Source organism: Nomascus leucogenys, chromosome 18 (assembly GCF_006542625.1).
Source record: "Nomascus leucogenys isolate Asia chromosome 18, Asia_NLE_v1, whole genome shotgun sequence".
Classification (NCBI taxonomy): domain Eukaryota; kingdom Metazoa; phylum Chordata; class Mammalia; order Primates; family Hylobatidae; genus Nomascus; species Nomascus leucogenys.
In genome coordinates this window covers 100,994,810-101,012,231 of record NC_044398.1, presented here as the reverse complement: position 1 = coordinate 101,012,231, position 17,422 = coordinate 100,994,810, and the positions used below count along the sequence as shown (strand labels likewise).

Here is a 17,422-nt window from a genome sequence, read left to right as displayed (position 1 = left end):
TGGAGCGACGGCTGCGGGGTGAGGGCCTTTGCTGCTCTGCTGGGGCCTGCTGACTGAAAGGAATTTGTGTTTTTTGCTTTTTTTTCCAAAAAGATCTCCAGCTCCACACATGTTTCCACTTAATACCAGAGCCCCCCCCACCCCCCCCCCACTTCCCCTCCCCCTTGGGACGCGCTCTAAAATAATTGCAATAAAACAAACCTTTCTCTGCAAACCATTTCCTCCCCGCCCCCTCCCCTCAGCAGCGGCTGTCCTGAGTGGGAGTCCCTGGGACTTCCCAATGGCCAAGCTGGGGCCCCCAGCCTGTTCGTGGGGACCTCGGGTAAGGCCAGGGAGGCCTGATGTGGCCATAAGAGCTGCCCCTCCCCACCCAGCTACCCTGTGTGCCTGTGCCCTGCTGGGAGTCTGAAGCGCAGGGCCTGGGCTCTCCGAGGGGCGTGAGGATGGAGGCCCCCCCGTCCCCAAGGAGGGCGGCCTCTGGACAGGCCCCTCATTCCGCACGGCAGCTCCCAGGCCTGGGGAACGTACGTGTGTGAGAGCGGCACCCGGGAAGGACTCCTGGCCTCTGGCTCAGCCCTCCCTGGCGGGCTCCCCCATGGACACCTGTTGACTTTGCACTTCCCTCCCGGGCCCCGCATCCCTGAACCGACCACGGATCGACCGGCACCGCTGCTGCCTCGTAAGCCATAGCGCATGCGCGCGCTCAGAATAAACAGGCCCTGCCTGGGACCCACACGCCTCCGTCTTTTTCTGAGCCTCCTCCCCGAGGGGTGAGAGGAGTGGAGGGATGAGGCTGTTCCAGGGAGCCCCCTCCCCGAGTCTCAGCAGCTGGAAACGGTCTCGTTCCTGAACCCCTGGCCTGCATCCATCTGCTCCCAGCTCTGCTCCATCTCCCCCGCCGGCCCCCATGGGACCCCTTGCTGTGTGGCACATCCTGGGCCCATGCCCATCTCTATTTGGCAGACTCAGCCTCCCACCTTCACCTTCCCTGTGAAGCCATCTGGCTCCACACAGCACCCACACAGGCCACCTTTTGCCCAATTCACCCTGCGACCTCTAGCAGTCACAGGTCAAGCTTTGTACCCTGTGGTGCCCTGCCTGGGTCCCCAGTGTCCCTTTCAAGGCCGGGTAGCTCTGTAAGCAGGGGTGGGACCCTGGCAGAGGCTGGGCTTTGAGGGCATGGAAGTTCAGGAGCTGGCGGTGTCCGGGCTGGGACGCTGGGGGGCCGGCGATGGATAGCATGAGGGCCAGGGTCCTCAGCCAGCTGCCCGGGGCTGCTTGCTTCCCCAGTGGATGTCCAACAGCTGGCTGCAGCTGGCTCTTCCCACTTCCTCCCTCCCAGGTTCATGCACACCCTCTCCCCCTCCCTGAGTACACAGCAAAGATTGTCACGTCCCCAGCCGGCCTCCCAGGCAGCCCTGCTCCAGACACGCGAGCACGGGTGTGTGTACGCACACGCCCTTGTATGCGATTCCCAGGCTCTCTGTCCCCTCAGGGACAGACATCAGCCAGATCCCATCTGCAAACACACCGAAGCTTTATTCAACAGGCGTGGCTTCCTGAAGTGTAAAGGCACTTCACAGACGGTGGCCACAGTGGCACCTCGGCCGGAGCCATGCGGCCATCAGAGCCCCTGGGCGGCCGGGCAGAGGGCTTGGTTGAGGCAGGCCTGGCAGCGAGGGCGCACAGGCAGACAGGTCTGCTGGCCAAAACCCACCAAGAGTCCGTTGATCTCGTGCCACAGCTCCCTGTGGGGGTGGGGCCGGGTCAGTGCTGACAGAGGGAGGGCGGGGTGAGCTCTTCTCCCCAAGGAAGCCCCCTACATACTCATACCTGGGCAGCCACTCCTCCAGGGCCACTCGGGTCTCCTCTGGGGACTTGGTTGCCTTCTTGGTCCACCTCAGCCGGTTGGCGATTCTGTGCACGTGCGTGTCCACTGCTGCTGGGAGGCCAGGGGGTGAACAGGGGCACACTCCACCAGCCCAGCCTGTGCCCCTGCCCTCCCTGCCCAGAGGCGAGTCTGCCACCACCCCAGTGGCCTTCCAGTTACAGACTGGAACCGCAAAGCCCTGGCTGCAAGCCTACATGTGACCACCTCGGCTGCCCCTGAGGGGCTGGGGCAGGGGCTGAGCCCTCTGTTGGGGGGCAGGCCGCCCTCCCATCACCTGAGCCAGCCTGGGGGGGGCTCTGTTCTGGGCTGCCCACTCCTGCCAACACTGGTGCCAGATGGGTGTGGGGGTGGTGGGGTCTCTGCTCTGGGCAGGGCGTGGGGGTGATGACTCGGCTCTGCTTGGAGCTCTATTCCCCACAATAACAGCGACAGCTCGCTTGGACAAGCACTTGCTGGGGGCCAGATCCTGCCAGAGAGATTGGCCAGCTCAGTGAGCCCTCACAAGGTCCTATGGATGCTGAAACCGAGGCCTGGCAGGATCCCGACTCCGAAGCACCTCTCAGCCCTCAGCCTCCCCAGGAACGCGACCCTGTCCTGGGAAGGGTCCATCCAGGCTTCCCTCTGTCTCCTGTGGCCTGAGGCTCCTCTCGGCATAAGCACTGGCTCTGGGCACCAGGCTGGGTGGCAACAGCTCTACCCAGCGGGCTGGCATGAGGTCACTGCCTGCAGACCCAGCACCTGCCACTGCAGCGGTCAGGGACAGAGCGGGAGCATGGCCCGCCCGGCCACAGCTGCTGTCCACCTGGCTTCTGGCTCCTGCTCCCCTCAGCTGGCCACCCCAGGCACCTGCTCATTGGGGCTCCTTTCTCCCACCCAGTGGGCCCTGACCAGCTGCAGCCCCAGCCCTGCCTCCTCCTCCAGTGTTTCCCAAAGAGAAAGCTGAGCCCTGCACCAGCTCCTTCGCTGCTGCCTGGAAAAAGGTATCCGAGGGTGTGGGGAGACCACAAGGCCTGAGGGGTCACATCCCTGGGGTTCTGAGCCTCAGTTTCCTCCTCTGTAACGCGTAAGTGGACATGCTTCAAGGCTGAGTCAGGCCACGTCACGCTGTGTGAGCCTCCTGCCCACCTGGATGGTGAATGAGGGGGACTGCTTCACCCACTTTGTGGCCAGAGCTTAGAGAAGCCAAGGGCCTGGCCCACAGTCACCCAGCCAGGAGGTGCAGAGCTGGGACTGGAGCCAGCAATCTATGGCTGTGGCTTTTTTTTTTTTTTTTTTAAACGGAGTCTTGCTTTGTCACCCAGGCTGGATGCAGACAATGGCACGATCTCGCCTCACTACAACTTTCGCCTCTGGGTTTCAAGCGATTCTCCTGCCTCAGCCTCCCGAGGAGCTGGAATTACAGGCTCTTGCCACCATGCCAGGCTAAATTTTTTTGTTTGTTTGTTTTGTTTTGTGAGACGGAGTCACACTCTGTTGCCCAGGCTGGAGTACACTGGCACGATCTCGGCTCACTGCAAGCCCTGCCTCTATTCTCCTGCCTCAGCCTCCCGAGTAGCTGGGACTACAGGCACCAGACACAACGCCCGGCTAATTTTTTGTGTTTCTTAATAGAGACGGGGTTTCACCATGTTAGCCAGGATGGTCTTGATCTCCTGACCTCGTGATCTGCCTGCCTCGGCCTCCCAAAGTGCTGGGATTACAGGTGTGAGCCACCGTGCCTGGCCATAGCCGGCTAATTTTTGTATTTTTATTAGAGACGAGGTTTCACCATGTTGGCCAGGCTGATCTTGAACTCCTGACCTCAGGTGATCCACCCACCTCGGCCTTCCAAAGTGCTGCGATTACAGGCTTGAGCCCTTGTACCCAGCCAGCTCTGACGTTTTAACTGAGAGTGTTTCTCTTTCGGGGAACCCCCAGGAGGCAGCCCTGGGTCTCCTTGCAGGTGGTCAGGCCCCCAGACACCCGGAGAGGGAGGTATTCCCGCATGCCTGTCTCTTGTGCTCACTGCTCCCAAAGCCCGTTCCCTGCCTGGCTGTGCCAGGGACCTTCCCCCACAGCCCTGCCCAACCACGATGCAGCACCCCAGGGACACGGGCAGCTGAGGACAGCCGCCCAGATAAGCTCAAGTGTCCACTGAGAGGCTGGCGGGTGGTGATGCTGGGAGTCTCGTGGGCAGGAGGCCCTGCTCTGGCGCACCTGGCCTGGCTCTGGCTCTTTGGGGCTGCTGCGGCTGTTCAGCCTCGCCAGGTGGCCCCCTGCTCAGAACAGAGGCCCTCAGCCCCTGGTGGCCCTCTTGCCCACCAGAAAGTGCTAGAAGGCCAACCCCCAGCACAGGCCCCCTGCAGGAGTCCCAAAGGGGCCTGGGATGGGGGCACACAGAGAGCAGGGCCAAGCCCTGGTTTCTGGACTGGCTGGGCCCGGCTGGCTGCGTGTGGCCTTAGGAGCCCCAAATTGTCTGGACAAAGCCAAGGAGGAGGCAGCCCCACCCCAAACCAGGGTCTGTCTTCACCCAACTGCCAAGAAGCCTCTGCTGCTAGGAAGAGACACCAGGACCTGGGAAAAGGATTCAAGGAGGGCCATCCCCCCAGCGCCTCCCTCCCCACCCTTCCCTCTTCTCCCTCCCCACCGTTCCCCTCCTGTCCCCCCAGAGCCTCCCTCCCCCCATCCCCCCAGCACCTCCCTGCCCACCCTCCCCCCATTCCCCCAGCGCCTCCCTCCCCACCGTTCCCCTCCTGTCCCCCCAGAGCCTCCCTCCCCACCCTCCCCCCATCCCCCAGCACCTCCCTCCCCACCCCACCTGCTGAGGGGACACTCTTCCTCCTCCCTCCTCAGCCCTTACCTCCCCACTCTGCCCTCATCTCATTCCAGAACTTCCTGCTCCTGACCCTCTCTCTCGCATCATGGTTTTGCAGATGCTGTTCTTTCTGCTGGGAACACACTTCCTCCCCTTGGCCTGGCTCACCCCACCTTGCCCTGAAGCTCTCAACTGAAGGATGACCTTGGGGGCCTTCCCAGAGGCCCTGGGCCCAGGCCAGGCCCCAGCAGCACCCTGCACAACCATCAGTGTTTCCACCCCACGAGTGGGGAATTCCTCGCTCCACACTTCTCCCGAATACAAGGCAGATGGAGTCCAGCTCCGGGGCCCCTCTCAGAGCCCCGCACAGGGCAGGTGCTCAGCCCATGTGAGCTCCTGCCCCAGCACTTCTCTCTGAGTGGGGCTAACCTGGCTCAGCCCAGGGAGCACCTTTCTGACTCTATGGGCTGGGTGGAGGATCAGGATGCTGGAAGTGGAGTCACAGGTCACAGGATGTGGGGAATCCCAAGAGCAGCCAGTGGGCTGGAGCCAGCCCCGCCCTCCTGGGGGTGTTCGCCACTCACCAATGCCGGACACACTGCCCCAGGCCACAGCCATAGCCAGGTGTGCCATCTTGGGCCCAACGCCCGGCAGCGCCACCAGCTCGGCCACGGAGGCTGGGATGTCCCCACCATAGCGCTGCTGCAGGATGGCGCTGGTCTGCTTGATGTATTTCACCTTGATCTGAAAGACAGGTGGGTTCGCCTTGGAGGCAGGGGCACAGCCCAACCTGGGAGGACGCAGCCCCCAGAAGACCCACAGGTGGCCAGAGCTACCTGCACCTGCTGAGACATGTGCAAGCTCAGCCCCCCCCACCCCCCAGGAGGCGGGAACAAGTGGAGGGCAGCAGGGAGGTCCAAGGTAGGCCTGACCCCCGCCTCCCACCCGCGCGGGCCAATGACGCGTGTGTAGGGTCTGGCTTGGGTTCCCCTGCCTGTCATTCCCTGCCAGCACCTTCCAAGCAGGCCAGCCGCTCCCAGGAGTGGGGCTTGGCTGCACCTGTGCCTTCAGGAAGGAGGGCTGGAGCTGGGGCTTCCCCACCAGCTGCCAGGCCTGCCGGGTGGTTCCCATCCTGAGCCTGAGTGGAGAGGGCTATTTAAAACCATCTGAGAAACTGCGGCCCACGCGGGTGCCAAGGGGAAGCAGCCCCACCCACCAAGCTGCTTTCAACAGATCCGCCCACCACCATCCAGTGCCCGGCGGGGTTGGGGAGCAGCCTCCCCAGGGCTCCCGGAGGGTGAGGGGCTCTGGACAGGAGGGGGTGACACACCAGGAGAGGCTAGCAGTAAACAAAGGGAAAGGCGGGCGGGCAGGCAGCCTTGGCGGTGAGGAAGGGTGGGCAGGCGGCGAGGCGGGGAGGCAGAGGAAGGAAGGGAGGATTCGAACAGGAAGGCCAAGGAGCTGCTGGGACTGGGCGTCAGGCCCCAGGGCCCCACGGCCTGGGATGGGGGCTTCAGGGGGACCCCCGAGCCTGAGATGCCTGACCCTCACCTCCTGCACCGTCACCACCCCGTCAGCCTTGCGAGGTCTCTCTCAGGCCACTGCCACCCGGCCCCGGTTGCCACAGGCAGGGCTCACCCTCCAAAAACCGACGGGGTAGATGAGCTTGCCCAGCGTGGCGTCATCTGTCTGCAGGATGCTGTCCACCGTCAGGCCCCGCGCCCGCAGTCGCTGCATGGCGCCCGCCGTCACCTGGTCTTTGGTTTGGCTGGAGAGCATCAGTGACAGCAGCACCTGGTACCTGCGTACCTGCTTGTGCAGTGACAGGGACCAGGGTGGCGGCGGGTCCTGGGTGATTCCCTGGGACAAGCTCCGCCCCCTGCCCTCGACACACCCTCGTTTGTTACCCTGGACCACATTTGAGGCATCAGCCTCCCCCTATGGGGTGGGGAGGTCTGGTTTGAGGGTGTTTGGTCACCTACAACACGGGGACAATAATAGTGCCCGACTCCCTGGAGCAATGTGAAGCTTAAATGAATTATCTCAGTGCTTAGAATCGTACGTGGCCGGGTGCGGTGGCTCGCGCCCGTCATCCCAACACTTCGGGAGGCCAAGGCAGGCAGATCACCTGAAGTCAGGAGTTTGAGACGAGCCTGATCAACATGGTGAAACCCCGTCTCTACTAAAAATACAAAAATTAGCTGGGTGTGGTGGTGCATGCCTGTAATCCCAGCTACTTGGGAGGCCGAGGCAGGAGAATCATTTGAACTTCAGAGGCGAAGGTTGCAGTGAGCCGAGATTGCACCATTGCACTCCAGCCTGGGCAACGAGAGCAAAACTTGGTCTCAAAAAAAAAACCCAGAACAACTGTATCTGGCCCATCACTACTGAACAGCCATTGGCCACTACTGTTATGGTTGCTTCGTGAATGATCACACTACCCATTTAAAAAAAAATTTTTTTTTTTTGAGACGGAGTCTCACTCTTTCACCCAGGTTGGAGTGAAGCGGTGCAATCTCGGCTCACTGCAACTTCCGCCCCCAGGGTTCAAGCGATTCTCCTGCCTCAGACTCCTAAGTAGCTGGGATTACAGGTGCCTGCTACCACACCCAGCTAATTTTTGTATTTTTAGTAGAGACGGGGTTTCGCCACATTGTCCAGGCTGGTCTCGAACTCCTGACCTCAGGTGATTCACCCGCCTTGGCCTCCCGAAGTGCTGGGATTACAGGCCTGAACCACCGCGCCTGGCCCATACTTCCCATTTTACAGAAAAGCAAACTGAGGCTCAGAGCGGCCTGTATCCAAGCCACCTGGTAGCAGAATAGGGATTAGAACTCAGCTTGGTCTAAGGTTCCAGGCCCTGGGACCGTGAAGCAAAAGGAACTCTTCCTCCCTGATATCACACAAAGCCCAGGTCACACCTGCACTGGGCAGAAGTTCGAGCACGAGGCCCTAAGCCACTGGTCTCCTGACCTGCTGAGTAGCTACAGTGATGCAGGCGATACTGCCCAGTGCTCTGGGGCACCGGGTGTCCATCCTCCCAAGGTGCTGTCTGCAGGGGAGGGTGCCAGCCAAGAGCCACCGGGTAGAGAGAAAACAAGTACCTTGCTAAGAGGGGGGGTCATCTGGGCAGATGGGGCCCCTGCCTACCTTTGGGGGGGCACTGGAGTCATAGCAGTGCTCAACCCCTAGATGGTCCACAGGTGCGTCCTTTTTGTTCCGCATGGCACGGATGTTGACCAGCTGCTGCTGCCAGTCCTGGGGCTCCCAGACTGGCACCTTGAGGGGCTCAGCCCCCTCACCTTTCTCACTGTCCGAGCCCTCATAGGACACATGCAGTCTCTGTGCTTTCCGCGCACGCTTCACAGGACTGTGGCTTTTCCTCGCTTCTGCAAAAAGCACCACGCAGTCCCTCTGGTGGGGCCACAGGTGAAGGTAGGGTAGGGGTGCCATCCCGCCTGCTAGCTTACCCCTCACTCGTTCATGCCACAACTGTCCATCACCTAATACACTTCGGGTGCTCTGCCCTCTGCAGTCTGGGGTATTTGGGCCCTCCTTATGCCAGCGACCCTGACAAGGTCCATGTTAGCTCATGAGGACTCTAGCAACAGCCTGTACCACGGTGCCCCCAATACATCCCCTATACTGCACCAGAGACAATCTGCTAACACCCACATCAGGTTGTGTCACTCCCTTTTAAAACTTCCTGGCCGGCCCGGGGCGGTGGATCAAGCCTGTAATCCCAGCACTTCGGGAGGCCGAGGTGGGCGGATCACTTGAGGTCAGGAGTTCAAGACCAGCCTGGCCAATACGGCGAAACGCCATCTCTTCTAAAAATACAAAAGTTAGCCGGGTGTGGTGGCAGGGGCCTATAGTCTCAGCTACTTGGGAGGCTGAGGCAGGAGAACTGCTTGAACTGGGGAGGCGAAGGTTGCAGTGAGCTGAGATCACGCCACTGCACTCCAGCCTGGGTGACAAAGCGAGACTCTGTCTCAAAACAAACAAAACCTCCTAACTGACTTCCATTTGCTGTCATAATAAACTCCAAACTCTGTCCCGGCATCAAAGCTCCTGCCACCCTGGCTGGCGTCACCGCCTGCCTGCTCCCAGCTGCACCAGTTCCTCCCGCCATGGTCTGGAGCCCTGGGGTCCCTGAGTGCCTATGGGAATCCCGCTCTGGCCAATTCTGCAGAAGTCCCGGCGGGACTAGCGCAGGGGCCCTGTCCGTGTCCCTCACTGCTCACTGCAGCGCTTGGCCCCCAGCAGGTCCTCAACGGCTGCAAGATAAATATTATATTAATGAGTGCCGTGCCCTTTCCTGTTTTCCCTCAGAGGCACCCTCGAGCTGGGGGAGCAGGCTTCTGGCTTGGTGTGTCCTTGGCACCCAGCCTCTCTGAGGGAAGCAAGTTCACTGCAGGAGGGCGGGGATGGGACCCACAGAGCCTGGAGTGGAGAGTCCCGGACAGAGTGGTGGGAAATGAAGCGTTTTCTTGCTTGGGGCGAAAGGGGGCAGCCGAGCGGAGCGCCCAAAACCCAGCCCCTACGGACCGCAATCTTTGGGAAAAAGGCGCAAGGTGGGAACGCAGGGCCGCACGTGGGAACCGTTCGCGGCTGCCGGGTCTGCAGCCCCTGCCCGCGCAGCTGGGAGCCATAGGAGGCGGTCCGGGACTCCAGCCTGCAGCCCCTATCCCACCTCCTCCCACGCTCCAGCCACGGCGCGGCGCTACCTGCTGCAGCCTCTCCCCTCCGGAGAGGCGCGGGCTCCTCCCCACACCCCCGCGGCCTAGCCCCGGGTCTCAGGCTTCGGCTCCGGGTCAGCATCCTCGCGCTCAAGGCGGTCATGCCGGACTCCTGCGGACTACACATCCCGGCGGCCCACGCAGCCCCGTCACGTAACGCAAGGATCGCCGACCTTTCCGCCAGAAGGCGGCCCAGAACTACAATTCCCAGTAAGCCCCACGGCGGCCCTCCGCGCAATGGCGCTGCCGGAAGTGCTGGTCGCACTTCCGGAGGCGTCCCGGGGCCGGGGAGTACCCCTTTCTCCGCGTCGGGGTGGCCCGGCGCGCGGTGGCGCGGCGCGGGGTGAGTGGCCTGGGTCACAGTGTGGCCCGGTCCCCACGGGGCAGTGGGGCAGCGGCCTAGAGAGACGGACCCCGCAGTGTCCGGGTCCCGGGCCCTCACCCGCGCCCACTGCAACCCGACTCCGGAGCTCCGAGCATCCCTTAGTTTTAAGTCATGGCGGGCGCGAGCGGGTCTCTGCTGCAGGCGGCTCCGTGACAGCTCCTGCTCCACATGGGGAGAGGAGAGACGGCAAACGTCGGGGCTCCCAGGACTTCGCGGCGGCAGTCCTAACCCGTGCACTGAGTCGGGGGGGGCAGGCCGCAGCGTCTGAGCAGAGAGCTCCCTAGACCAGGCCTGGTGTCTCCCGGGCTTTCCTAGGTGCCTATTTGCGACGTGGTCAGCTGGGCTGTAGCTGAGTTCTCCCAGGGACTGTGGGAGGAAGGGTTATGCCCACCAGAGACCCAGGGTCCTGGCGGCTGGAGGTCCGCAGTGGGGAAGGTGGGCAGAGGTGTTGCTCAGATGTTCCCATTCCTGTTTCGTTTGCACAAAGGGGTTTTCTGGTGCGTCCTGGTCCACCATGGCCAAACCAACAAGCAAAGATTCAGGCTTAAAGGAGAAGTTTAAGATTCTGTTGGGACTGGGAACACCGAGGCCAAATCCCAAGTCTGCAGAGGGCAAACAAACGGAGTTTATCATCACCGCGGAAATCCTGAGAGTGAGTGAGCTGCCTGTGTCTTTGCTAGGCTAGAGGGAAGTGTAGAGAAGGCTGGGTTTGGTCTTGCACCAGGTTCTGTGGGAGATGGGTTGTTGGCGACTGTCTGCACAGGAATGCTGTCTCCAGTACTTGGAGGTCGACATGTCCTTCCTCAGGAGGCTTCAAAAGTCAGGATCTTGGTGACCTGGTTCAGGCACACTTGAGTTACTATCCAGATGTTGATGAAAGAAAGCCCATTTTATAGATGAGGCCTGAGTATCATCATCTCCACAGGTAAGGATATGGCCAGGTGTTACATGATAACATGTGAGTTCCTGGGAGAAGTAGCTTCTTTATTTTATTTTTTTTTGAGACTGAATCTTGCTCTGTTGCCTAGGCTGGAGTGCAGTGGCATGATCTGTGCTCACTGCAGCCTCCTCCTCCTGGGTTCAAGCAGTTCTCCTAATGCAGCCTCCTGAGTAGTTGGGACTACAGGCACCTGCCACCAGCCTCGGCTAATTTTTTTTTTTTTTTTTTGAGACGAGTCTTGCACTGTTGCCCAGGCTGGAGTGTAGTGGCACAATCTCTGCTCGCTGCTACCTCCGCCTCCCGGTTTCAAGTGGTTCTCCTGCCTCAGCCTCCAGAGTAGCTGGGACTGCAGGCACGTGCCACCACATCCATTTAATTTTTGTATTTTTAGTAGAGACGAGGTTTCACTATCTTGGCCAGGCTGGTCTCGAACTCCTGACCTCAGGTGATCTGCCTGCCTTGGCCTCCCAAAGTGCTGAGATTACAGGCATGAGCCATCGCGCCTGGGCTAGGTCCTTATCTTTTATGTGTGTTTGTGTCTTTGTCACACATGCCTGGCATTGTGTTTTGCCCATGAGTAAATGCTGAATTTTTGCATTTGTAAAGTTTTTTACTTAGAAACAACTAAAACGTTCATCAACTGATGAATAAAATATAGTCCATCTGGGCTGGGCGCAGTGGCTCACACCTGTCATCCCAGCACTTTGGGAGGCCGAGGCGGGTGGATCACCTGAGGTCAGGAGTTTGAGACCAGCCTGGCCAACATGGCGAAACCCCGTCTCTACTAAAAATACCAAAAATTAGCTGGGCGTAGTGGTGGGCACCTGTAATTCCAGCTACTCGTGGGGGCTGAGACGAGAATTGCTTGAACCCGGGAGGCGGAGGTTTCAGTGAGCCGTGATCACGCCACTGCACTCCAGCCTGAGGAAGAAGAGCGAAACTCCGTCTCAAAAAAAATTGTACAGTTTGAAATTGTATTTCTTTTTTTTTTTTTGAGACGGAGTCTCGCTCTGTAGCCCAGGCTGGAGTGCAGTGGCGCAATCTCGGCTCACTGCAAGCTCCGCCTCCTGGGTTCACGCCATTCTCCTGCCTCAGCCTCTCCGAGTAGCTGGGACTACAGGCGCCCGCCACTACGCCCGGCTAATTTTTTTGTAGTTTTAGTAGAGACGGGGTTTCACCGTGGTCTCGATCTCCTGACCTCGTGGTCCGCCTGCCTCGGCCTCCCAAAGTGCTGGGATTACAAGCATGAGCCACCGTGCCTGGCGAAATTGTATTTCATGTTATGTTTTATCTCATTACAACATTTGCAGTTGTGAAAAAAAATTGCACATTCTCACCTCCTCGGGATGGAGCAGTAAAGCCCCTCAGTAAATCTTTTAATCTTTTTTTTTTTTTTTTAAGACCAAGTTTCGCTCTTGTCACCCAGGCTGGAGTGCAGGGGCGCGATCTCGGCTCACTGCAACCTCCGCCTCCTGGGTTCAAGGGATTCTCCTCCCTCACCCTCCCGAGTAGCTGGGATTACAGGCGCACCCCACAACGCCCAGCAAATTTTTTGTATTTTTAGTAGAGACGGGGTTTTATCATGTTGGCCAGGCTGGTCTCAAACTCCTGACCTCTGGTGATCCACCTGCCTTGGCCTCCCAAAGTGCAGAGATTACAGGCGTGAGCCACTGCGGCTGGTCAAGTGAATCTTGATTTCATAAAGATCTGTTTTTCTGGAAAATGCAGTGGGAGTCTTTAGGTGGTTTGTGACTTGTAGTTAAGGAGACCGTGGCCTGAGCGCTGGCCCCTTTTTCTTCTTTCATGTCTCTCTAGGAACTGAGTGTGGAATGTGGCCTCAACAATCGCATCCGGATGATAGGGCAGATTTGTGAAGTCGCAAAAACCAAGAAATTTGAAGAGGTAGGTTTATCCAGTTGAGCTACTAGAGAGAGGCACGTAGACTATTCAGAGCCTGAGTTTGCTTTTTTTAGGAGCATGGTTGACAGCTCACTGCCGATGATCTGGTTTGCACTGTTTTTTTTTTTTTTTTGAGATGGAGTCTTGCTCTGTCACCCAGGCTGGCACAATCTTGGCTCACTGCAGCCTCTACCTCCCGGGTTCAAGCAATTCTCCTGCCTCAGCCTCCCTCGTAGCTGGGATTTCAGGCACCTGCCACCACACTCGGCTAATTTTTGTATTTTTAGTAGAGACAGGGTTTCGCCATGTTGGCCAGGCTGGTCTCGAACTCCTGACCTCGTGAACCATCTGCCTCAGCCTCCCAAAGTGCTGGGATTACAGGTGTGAGCCACCGCGCCCGGCCAGTTTGCACTGTTTTAGGGAAATTTAGCTTTCATCGTAGTGATGGGGAAGCTACTGGAAATGCCCTGAATACAACCTTGAGGGACCAGTCAAGCGTGGAAATGGGGAGCAAAGGGATTAGGCTTTTCTAGCAACACCAGAAAGGATTTGTCCGCCGAGCGGGGGTGCAAGGGGTTATGCCTGTAATCCTAGCACTTTGGGAGGCCAGGGTGGGTGGATCATGAGGTCAGGAGTTCAAGACCAGCCTGGCCAACATGGTGAAACCCCATCTGTACTAAAAAATGAGCCGGGTGTGGTGGCACATGCCTGTAATCCCAGCTACTTGGGAGGCTGAGGCAGGAGAATCGCTTGAACCTGGGAGGTGGAGGTTGTAGTGAACTGAGATCGCGCCACTGCACTGTAGCCTGGGCAACAGAGTGAGACTCTGTCTCAAAAAAAAAAAAAAAAAAAAAAAAGGCCGGGCGCAGTGGCTCACACCTGTAATCCCAGCATTTTGGGAGGCCGAGGCGGATGGTTCACAAGGTCAGGAGTTCGAGACCAGCCTGGCCAACGTGGGGAAACCCCGTCTCTACTAAAAATACAAAAATTAGCTGGGTGTGGTGGTGCATGCCTGTAATCCCAGCTACTTGGGAGGCTGAGGCAGGAGAATCACTTGAACCCGGGAGGCACAGGTTGCAGTGAGCCGAGATCGTCCCACTGTACTCCAGTGTGGGTGACAGAGCAAGACTCTTGTCTCAAAAAAAAAAAAAAAAAAGAGTTTGTAGTGGCTGATAGAAACGCATGCTCACTCGCTCTCTCCTATTATAAGTTCAGGCCAAGAAAAATGAAGGAAGGGTTTGTTCCACAGAGAGCAATCCTAGGCACGCTGGTCTTGGTGCCATTTTGGGAGGGTGACTGGTCAGTAGTATTGGGCGACCTCACGGACATAGAAATATTTATTTTGGGCAAACATTGCCAGACTTTCCTGATGACCTGTGGACAGGACAGAAAGTGGTCATTTTGGGAGTGCAGGTTGCTGGTGGAGCACCTGAGGACTCTGCCCTTGCCTTGCCCAGCATTTGTGTGTGGGAGAGTAGTGAGACCTGGACCTCTCATGCTCAGATCTGCTAAGAGGAGAGTGATTGCTACCTCTGCAGCAGCTCATCTGAAACATGCTGGCTGCACGCTACCAGAGATAAGTGTAAAGAACAGGCGTCCTTGGCCGGGCACAGTGGCTCACGCCTGTAATCCCAGCACTTTGGGAGGCCAAAGTGGATGGATCACCTGAGGTCAGGAGTTCGAGACCAGCCTGGCCAATGTGGCAAAACCCCGTTTCTACTAAAGATACAAAAATTAGCTGGGCATGGTGTTGGGCAGCACCTGTAATCCCAGCTACTTGGGAGGCTGAGGGAGGAGAATCGCTTAAACTCAGGAGGCAGAGTGGTGAGCTGAGATTGTGCCATTGTACTGCAGCCTGGGCAACAGAACGAGACTGTCTCAGAAAACAAAAAAAAGAATAAGCGTCCTGCGTCCTGTTCTGAAAGTTGTTTGTGTGGGTACGGGGCAGCCTGTGAGTAGATGAATAGGCCTCCGAGACTGGGATGGTCCTGGGCCCTGTGTCCACGCATCTTTGCAGCTCAGGTTGCAACGGTAAGAGTATTGTCAATGAGACAAAAGAGGTGAGAGTGCCAGTTGTCTGAATCGGTTGGGATGTTGGTCAGATGACATCTAAAAGAACACGGCCATTTTGTTATTATTTGGTTAGAGACAACATCTCACTCTGTCACCCAGGCCGGCGTGTAGTGGCACAGTCATGGCTCTCTACAGCCTCAACCTGCCAGGCTCACGTGATCCTCCTACTTTAGCCTCTCAAGTAGCTGGGAATGCGGGCGTGCAGCACCACGCCTGGCTAAGTTTTGTATTTTTTGTCGTGACAGGGTCTCACTGTGTTGCCCAGGCTGGTCTGAAACTCCTGGGCTGACGCGACCCTCTCCCCTCTGCCACCCGAAGTGCTGAGATTACAGGTGTGAGCCACCGCACTTGGCCAGAACACGGCCATTTTAGTCCCCCTCCTTAGAGTAAGGCCAGGAATGAGCCTGTGGTCTGAAAGCCGTGGCTGTTGGTTAATGTGGAGAAGGGAAGGTGGTGAGAGCCAGCCCAAACCCCTGCCGAGTGAGACTGATTCTGGCAGCTTTAGGGAGCAGGGATGAGCACCCCACAGGCTGGATGGCAGTTAGAGGAGGCAGATTTCAGAAGGCCACGCAGCGCTCTTTCTCAGCAGGTCAGGCAGGCAGCAGAGGCCTGGCAGGGGCGTGGGGTCGAGGGTCCTATGCTGGTGTGTTCACTAGAGGAAAGCCACAAGCAGGGATTCTGGGTCAGGTGCAGGCCTAGGGCTTAGTGTGTGCTTGTGGTTCTGAGACTGTCCCATGACTTCTTGCCAATGTTCCGTTAGCTCTAGTGGGAATCCCTGCTGGTCCAGGTGAGGCCAGCATCGCTGCCCTGGCCTGCTGCTGTCTTCTCAGCCCCCAGTCTGTCGCCTGGTGGGGGTTAAAGGGACCTGCTGGGGTTTGAGGCACCATATGAAGCCTGTGGTCATCTCAGGCTGCAGGAGACACAGGAGATAAGAGCTTTAGAGGTGGGGTTCTCAGTCACAAGCCCCCGTTGTTCCACCCCGCCCTCTGCTCACGGCACTGTTCCAGTTGCTGGGGCCAGGGTTCTTGGAGAGCACATCCTCACCACTGGCCCCTCTGCTGGTGACAGCACGCAGTGGAAGCACTCTGGAAGGCGGTCGCGGATCTGTTGCAGCCGGAGCGGCCGCTGGAGGCCCGGCACGCGGTGCTGGCTCTGCTGAAGGCCATTGTGCAGGGGCAGGTAAGGCCCGAGGCGATGCTGGGATGGGTGATGTCAGGCCACCCACTGACTGTCCTGTCCCTGCTGGGCCGTGTTTGGACTCCTGCCTCGGTGAGTTGCTGGGCACAGGGTCTAGGGGCTGATGGGCTCTGGAGCTGGACGCCCTATGGGGTCTCCTGGTGTCATGAGGTCTGTGTGACCGTGGGCACTGCCTCCTCGCCTGTAAACAGATAGTCATTGCACCTTTCTCTTATGGGATGTTCTGGGGATCATATGAGGCAGTTCTCGCAGAGTGCTGAGACCGTACTTGGCAGCTGGTGGGCTACGGTGTTGTTTTGCCCTTGCACCCTTCCGGGGCGGCTCCCCTGCTCACTGCGTTCCAGCTGTGCTGGTCTTGGCTGACCCTGAACACCCAGGCCTCTTGGTGTTCCTGCCTCCCCTAGTTGGCCACTTCTACTCCTTCATGTCCCAGCTGCTCAGAAGGGCCATCCACTCTCACAGGCTCTCCTGGGCTTCCCCCACTCAGGCTTTGTCCTCAGTCTCTGAGCACAAGGCTGTCTGCCCTGCACCGAGAGCAGGGGTCGGGCAGGAGCTGTGTCGTCCCCTGCTCTGTGCCACCTGCTGTGCCAGGTCCCGACACACAGCAGTTGTTCCCCATAAGCCACTCTGCGGTTGGGGGGTGCATCCGGCCCCCTGCCCTGTACACCACTGATGCTGCAGACCTGTCCCTTGCAGGGTGCCTCTGTGGGAAGGAGAGGGGTCCAGGGCTGGAGTCCAGGCGCCCCTGCACTTCAGGGACTTCTTGGCAGCTGTGTGGGCGACGCTGCCAGGCTCTGCTGATCCTGTGGCTTTTGTCTTTAGGGCGAACGTTTGGGGGTCCTCAGAGCCCTCTTCTTTAGGGTCATCAAGGATTACCCTTCTAACGAAGACCTTCACGAAAGGCTGGAAGTTTTCAAGGCCCTCACAGACAATGGGAGACACATCACCTACTTGGAGGAAGAGCTGGGTGGGTGCCATATTGGGTTTGAGGTTTCTCTGGCCTTGACGATCAAGTAGAACCTGGGATGGGAAGAACCTGGGGCTGGGGAGGGGCTGCAGTTCTCAGGGATGGCCTGCAGCGGGTATGCCCACGCTGCTCCATGCACCTGGGCTCACCTGCGTGGCCAGAGTGCCCCCGAGGCACGTGTTAAAAATGCAGAGTCCTGGCCTTCACCCCAGACCTGCTGACTGTGAGTCTCTAGGGCTTGGGGCTTACGAACACCCCTGCAGCGACAGGAGCTGGGCGAGTTCTGTCACTGGGAGGTGGTGCTGCTGACCTGGTCTCATCGGAGCGCACTGGTCCCGTCTTCCTCCTCCTACTTTCTCCACTTTGGGGACCTTCCTGCTGCCATCCTGCGGTGGGAGGTTTCTATTAGTCTTGGGTCTCTGTGTCATGATTCTGAGAAGTAGATAAAGAGGAGGAAGAGATCCGTCTGACTCTGGCTCTGCTGTTCTGTCGCCCAGAAAAGGGCCTCAGTGGCTGGGCTGCCTGCAGGACAGCTGC

The 17,422-nt window shown here is 58.6% G+C and overlaps 2 protein-coding genes across 12 annotated transcripts in view; one reads left to right on the top strand and one right to left on the bottom strand.

Annotated features, from left to right (window-relative positions):
• Positions 1–1,515: 1,515 nt before the first annotated feature.
• On the bottom strand, positions 1,516–9,567 carry LOC115830396 (endonuclease III-like protein 1). 2 transcript variants are annotated; one of them, XM_030798958.1, is made up of 6 exons: positions 9,413–9,567; positions 7,836–8,074; positions 6,324–6,497; positions 5,270–5,429; positions 1,834–1,939; positions 1,516–1,748 (listed from the first exon to the last, which is right to left on the bottom strand). In XM_030798958.1, exons 1-6 carry the CDS (start codon positions 9,549–9,551, stop codon positions 1,625–1,627), a joined length of 942 nt encoding a protein of 313 aa, XP_030654818.1. In that variant the 5' UTR covers positions 9,552–9,567; the 3' UTR covers positions 1,516–1,624. The 2 variants fall into 2 exon arrangements, with proteins under 2 accessions (XP_030654818.1, XP_030654819.1); XM_030798959.1 differs by having other exon boundaries at positions 6,324–6,494.
• A 165-nt stretch (positions 9,568–9,732) lies between these two features.
• LOC100604902 (TSC complex subunit 2) overlaps positions 9,733–17,422 on the top strand; it is a 41,526-nt gene continuing 33,836 nt past the window's right edge. For 8 of the 10 annotated variants that reach the window (XR_004026799.1, XM_030798944.1, XM_030798940.1 and 5 more), the window contains exons 1-5: positions 9,733–9,767; positions 10,297–10,461; positions 12,565–12,651; positions 15,790–15,900; positions 16,741–16,885. Coding sequence is in view for 9 of the 10 variants with exons in the window: in XM_030798944.1 (XP_030654804.1) it covers positions 10,324–10,461; positions 12,565–12,651; positions 15,790–15,900; positions 16,741–16,885 (481 nt within the window). In the remaining variant the exon portion in view is untranslated. Of the gene's footprint in view, positions 9,768–9,789; positions 10,125–10,296; positions 10,462–10,504; positions 10,735–12,564; positions 12,652–15,789; positions 15,901–16,740; positions 16,886–17,422 lie in introns of those variants that run through there. The other 2 variants (XM_030798936.1, XM_030798941.1) reach the window with 2 other exon arrangements.

Bases quoted from the DNA above. Each gene is read 5' to 3' on its own strand.
- LOC115830396 (XM_030798958.1), bottom strand. From the start codon at position 9,551: ATGTGTAGTCCGCAGGAGTCCGGCATGACCGCCTTGAGCGCGAGGATG. The intron at 8,075-9,412 runs GTAGCGCCGCGC...TGCTTTTTGCAG, and splicing joins GAGGGGAGAGGCTGCAGCAG to AAGCGAGGAAAAGCCACAGT. The intron at 6,498-7,835 runs GTAGGCAGGGGC...TCACTGCACAAG, and splicing joins ACTCCAGTGCCCCCCCAAAG to CAGGTACGCAGGTACCAGGT.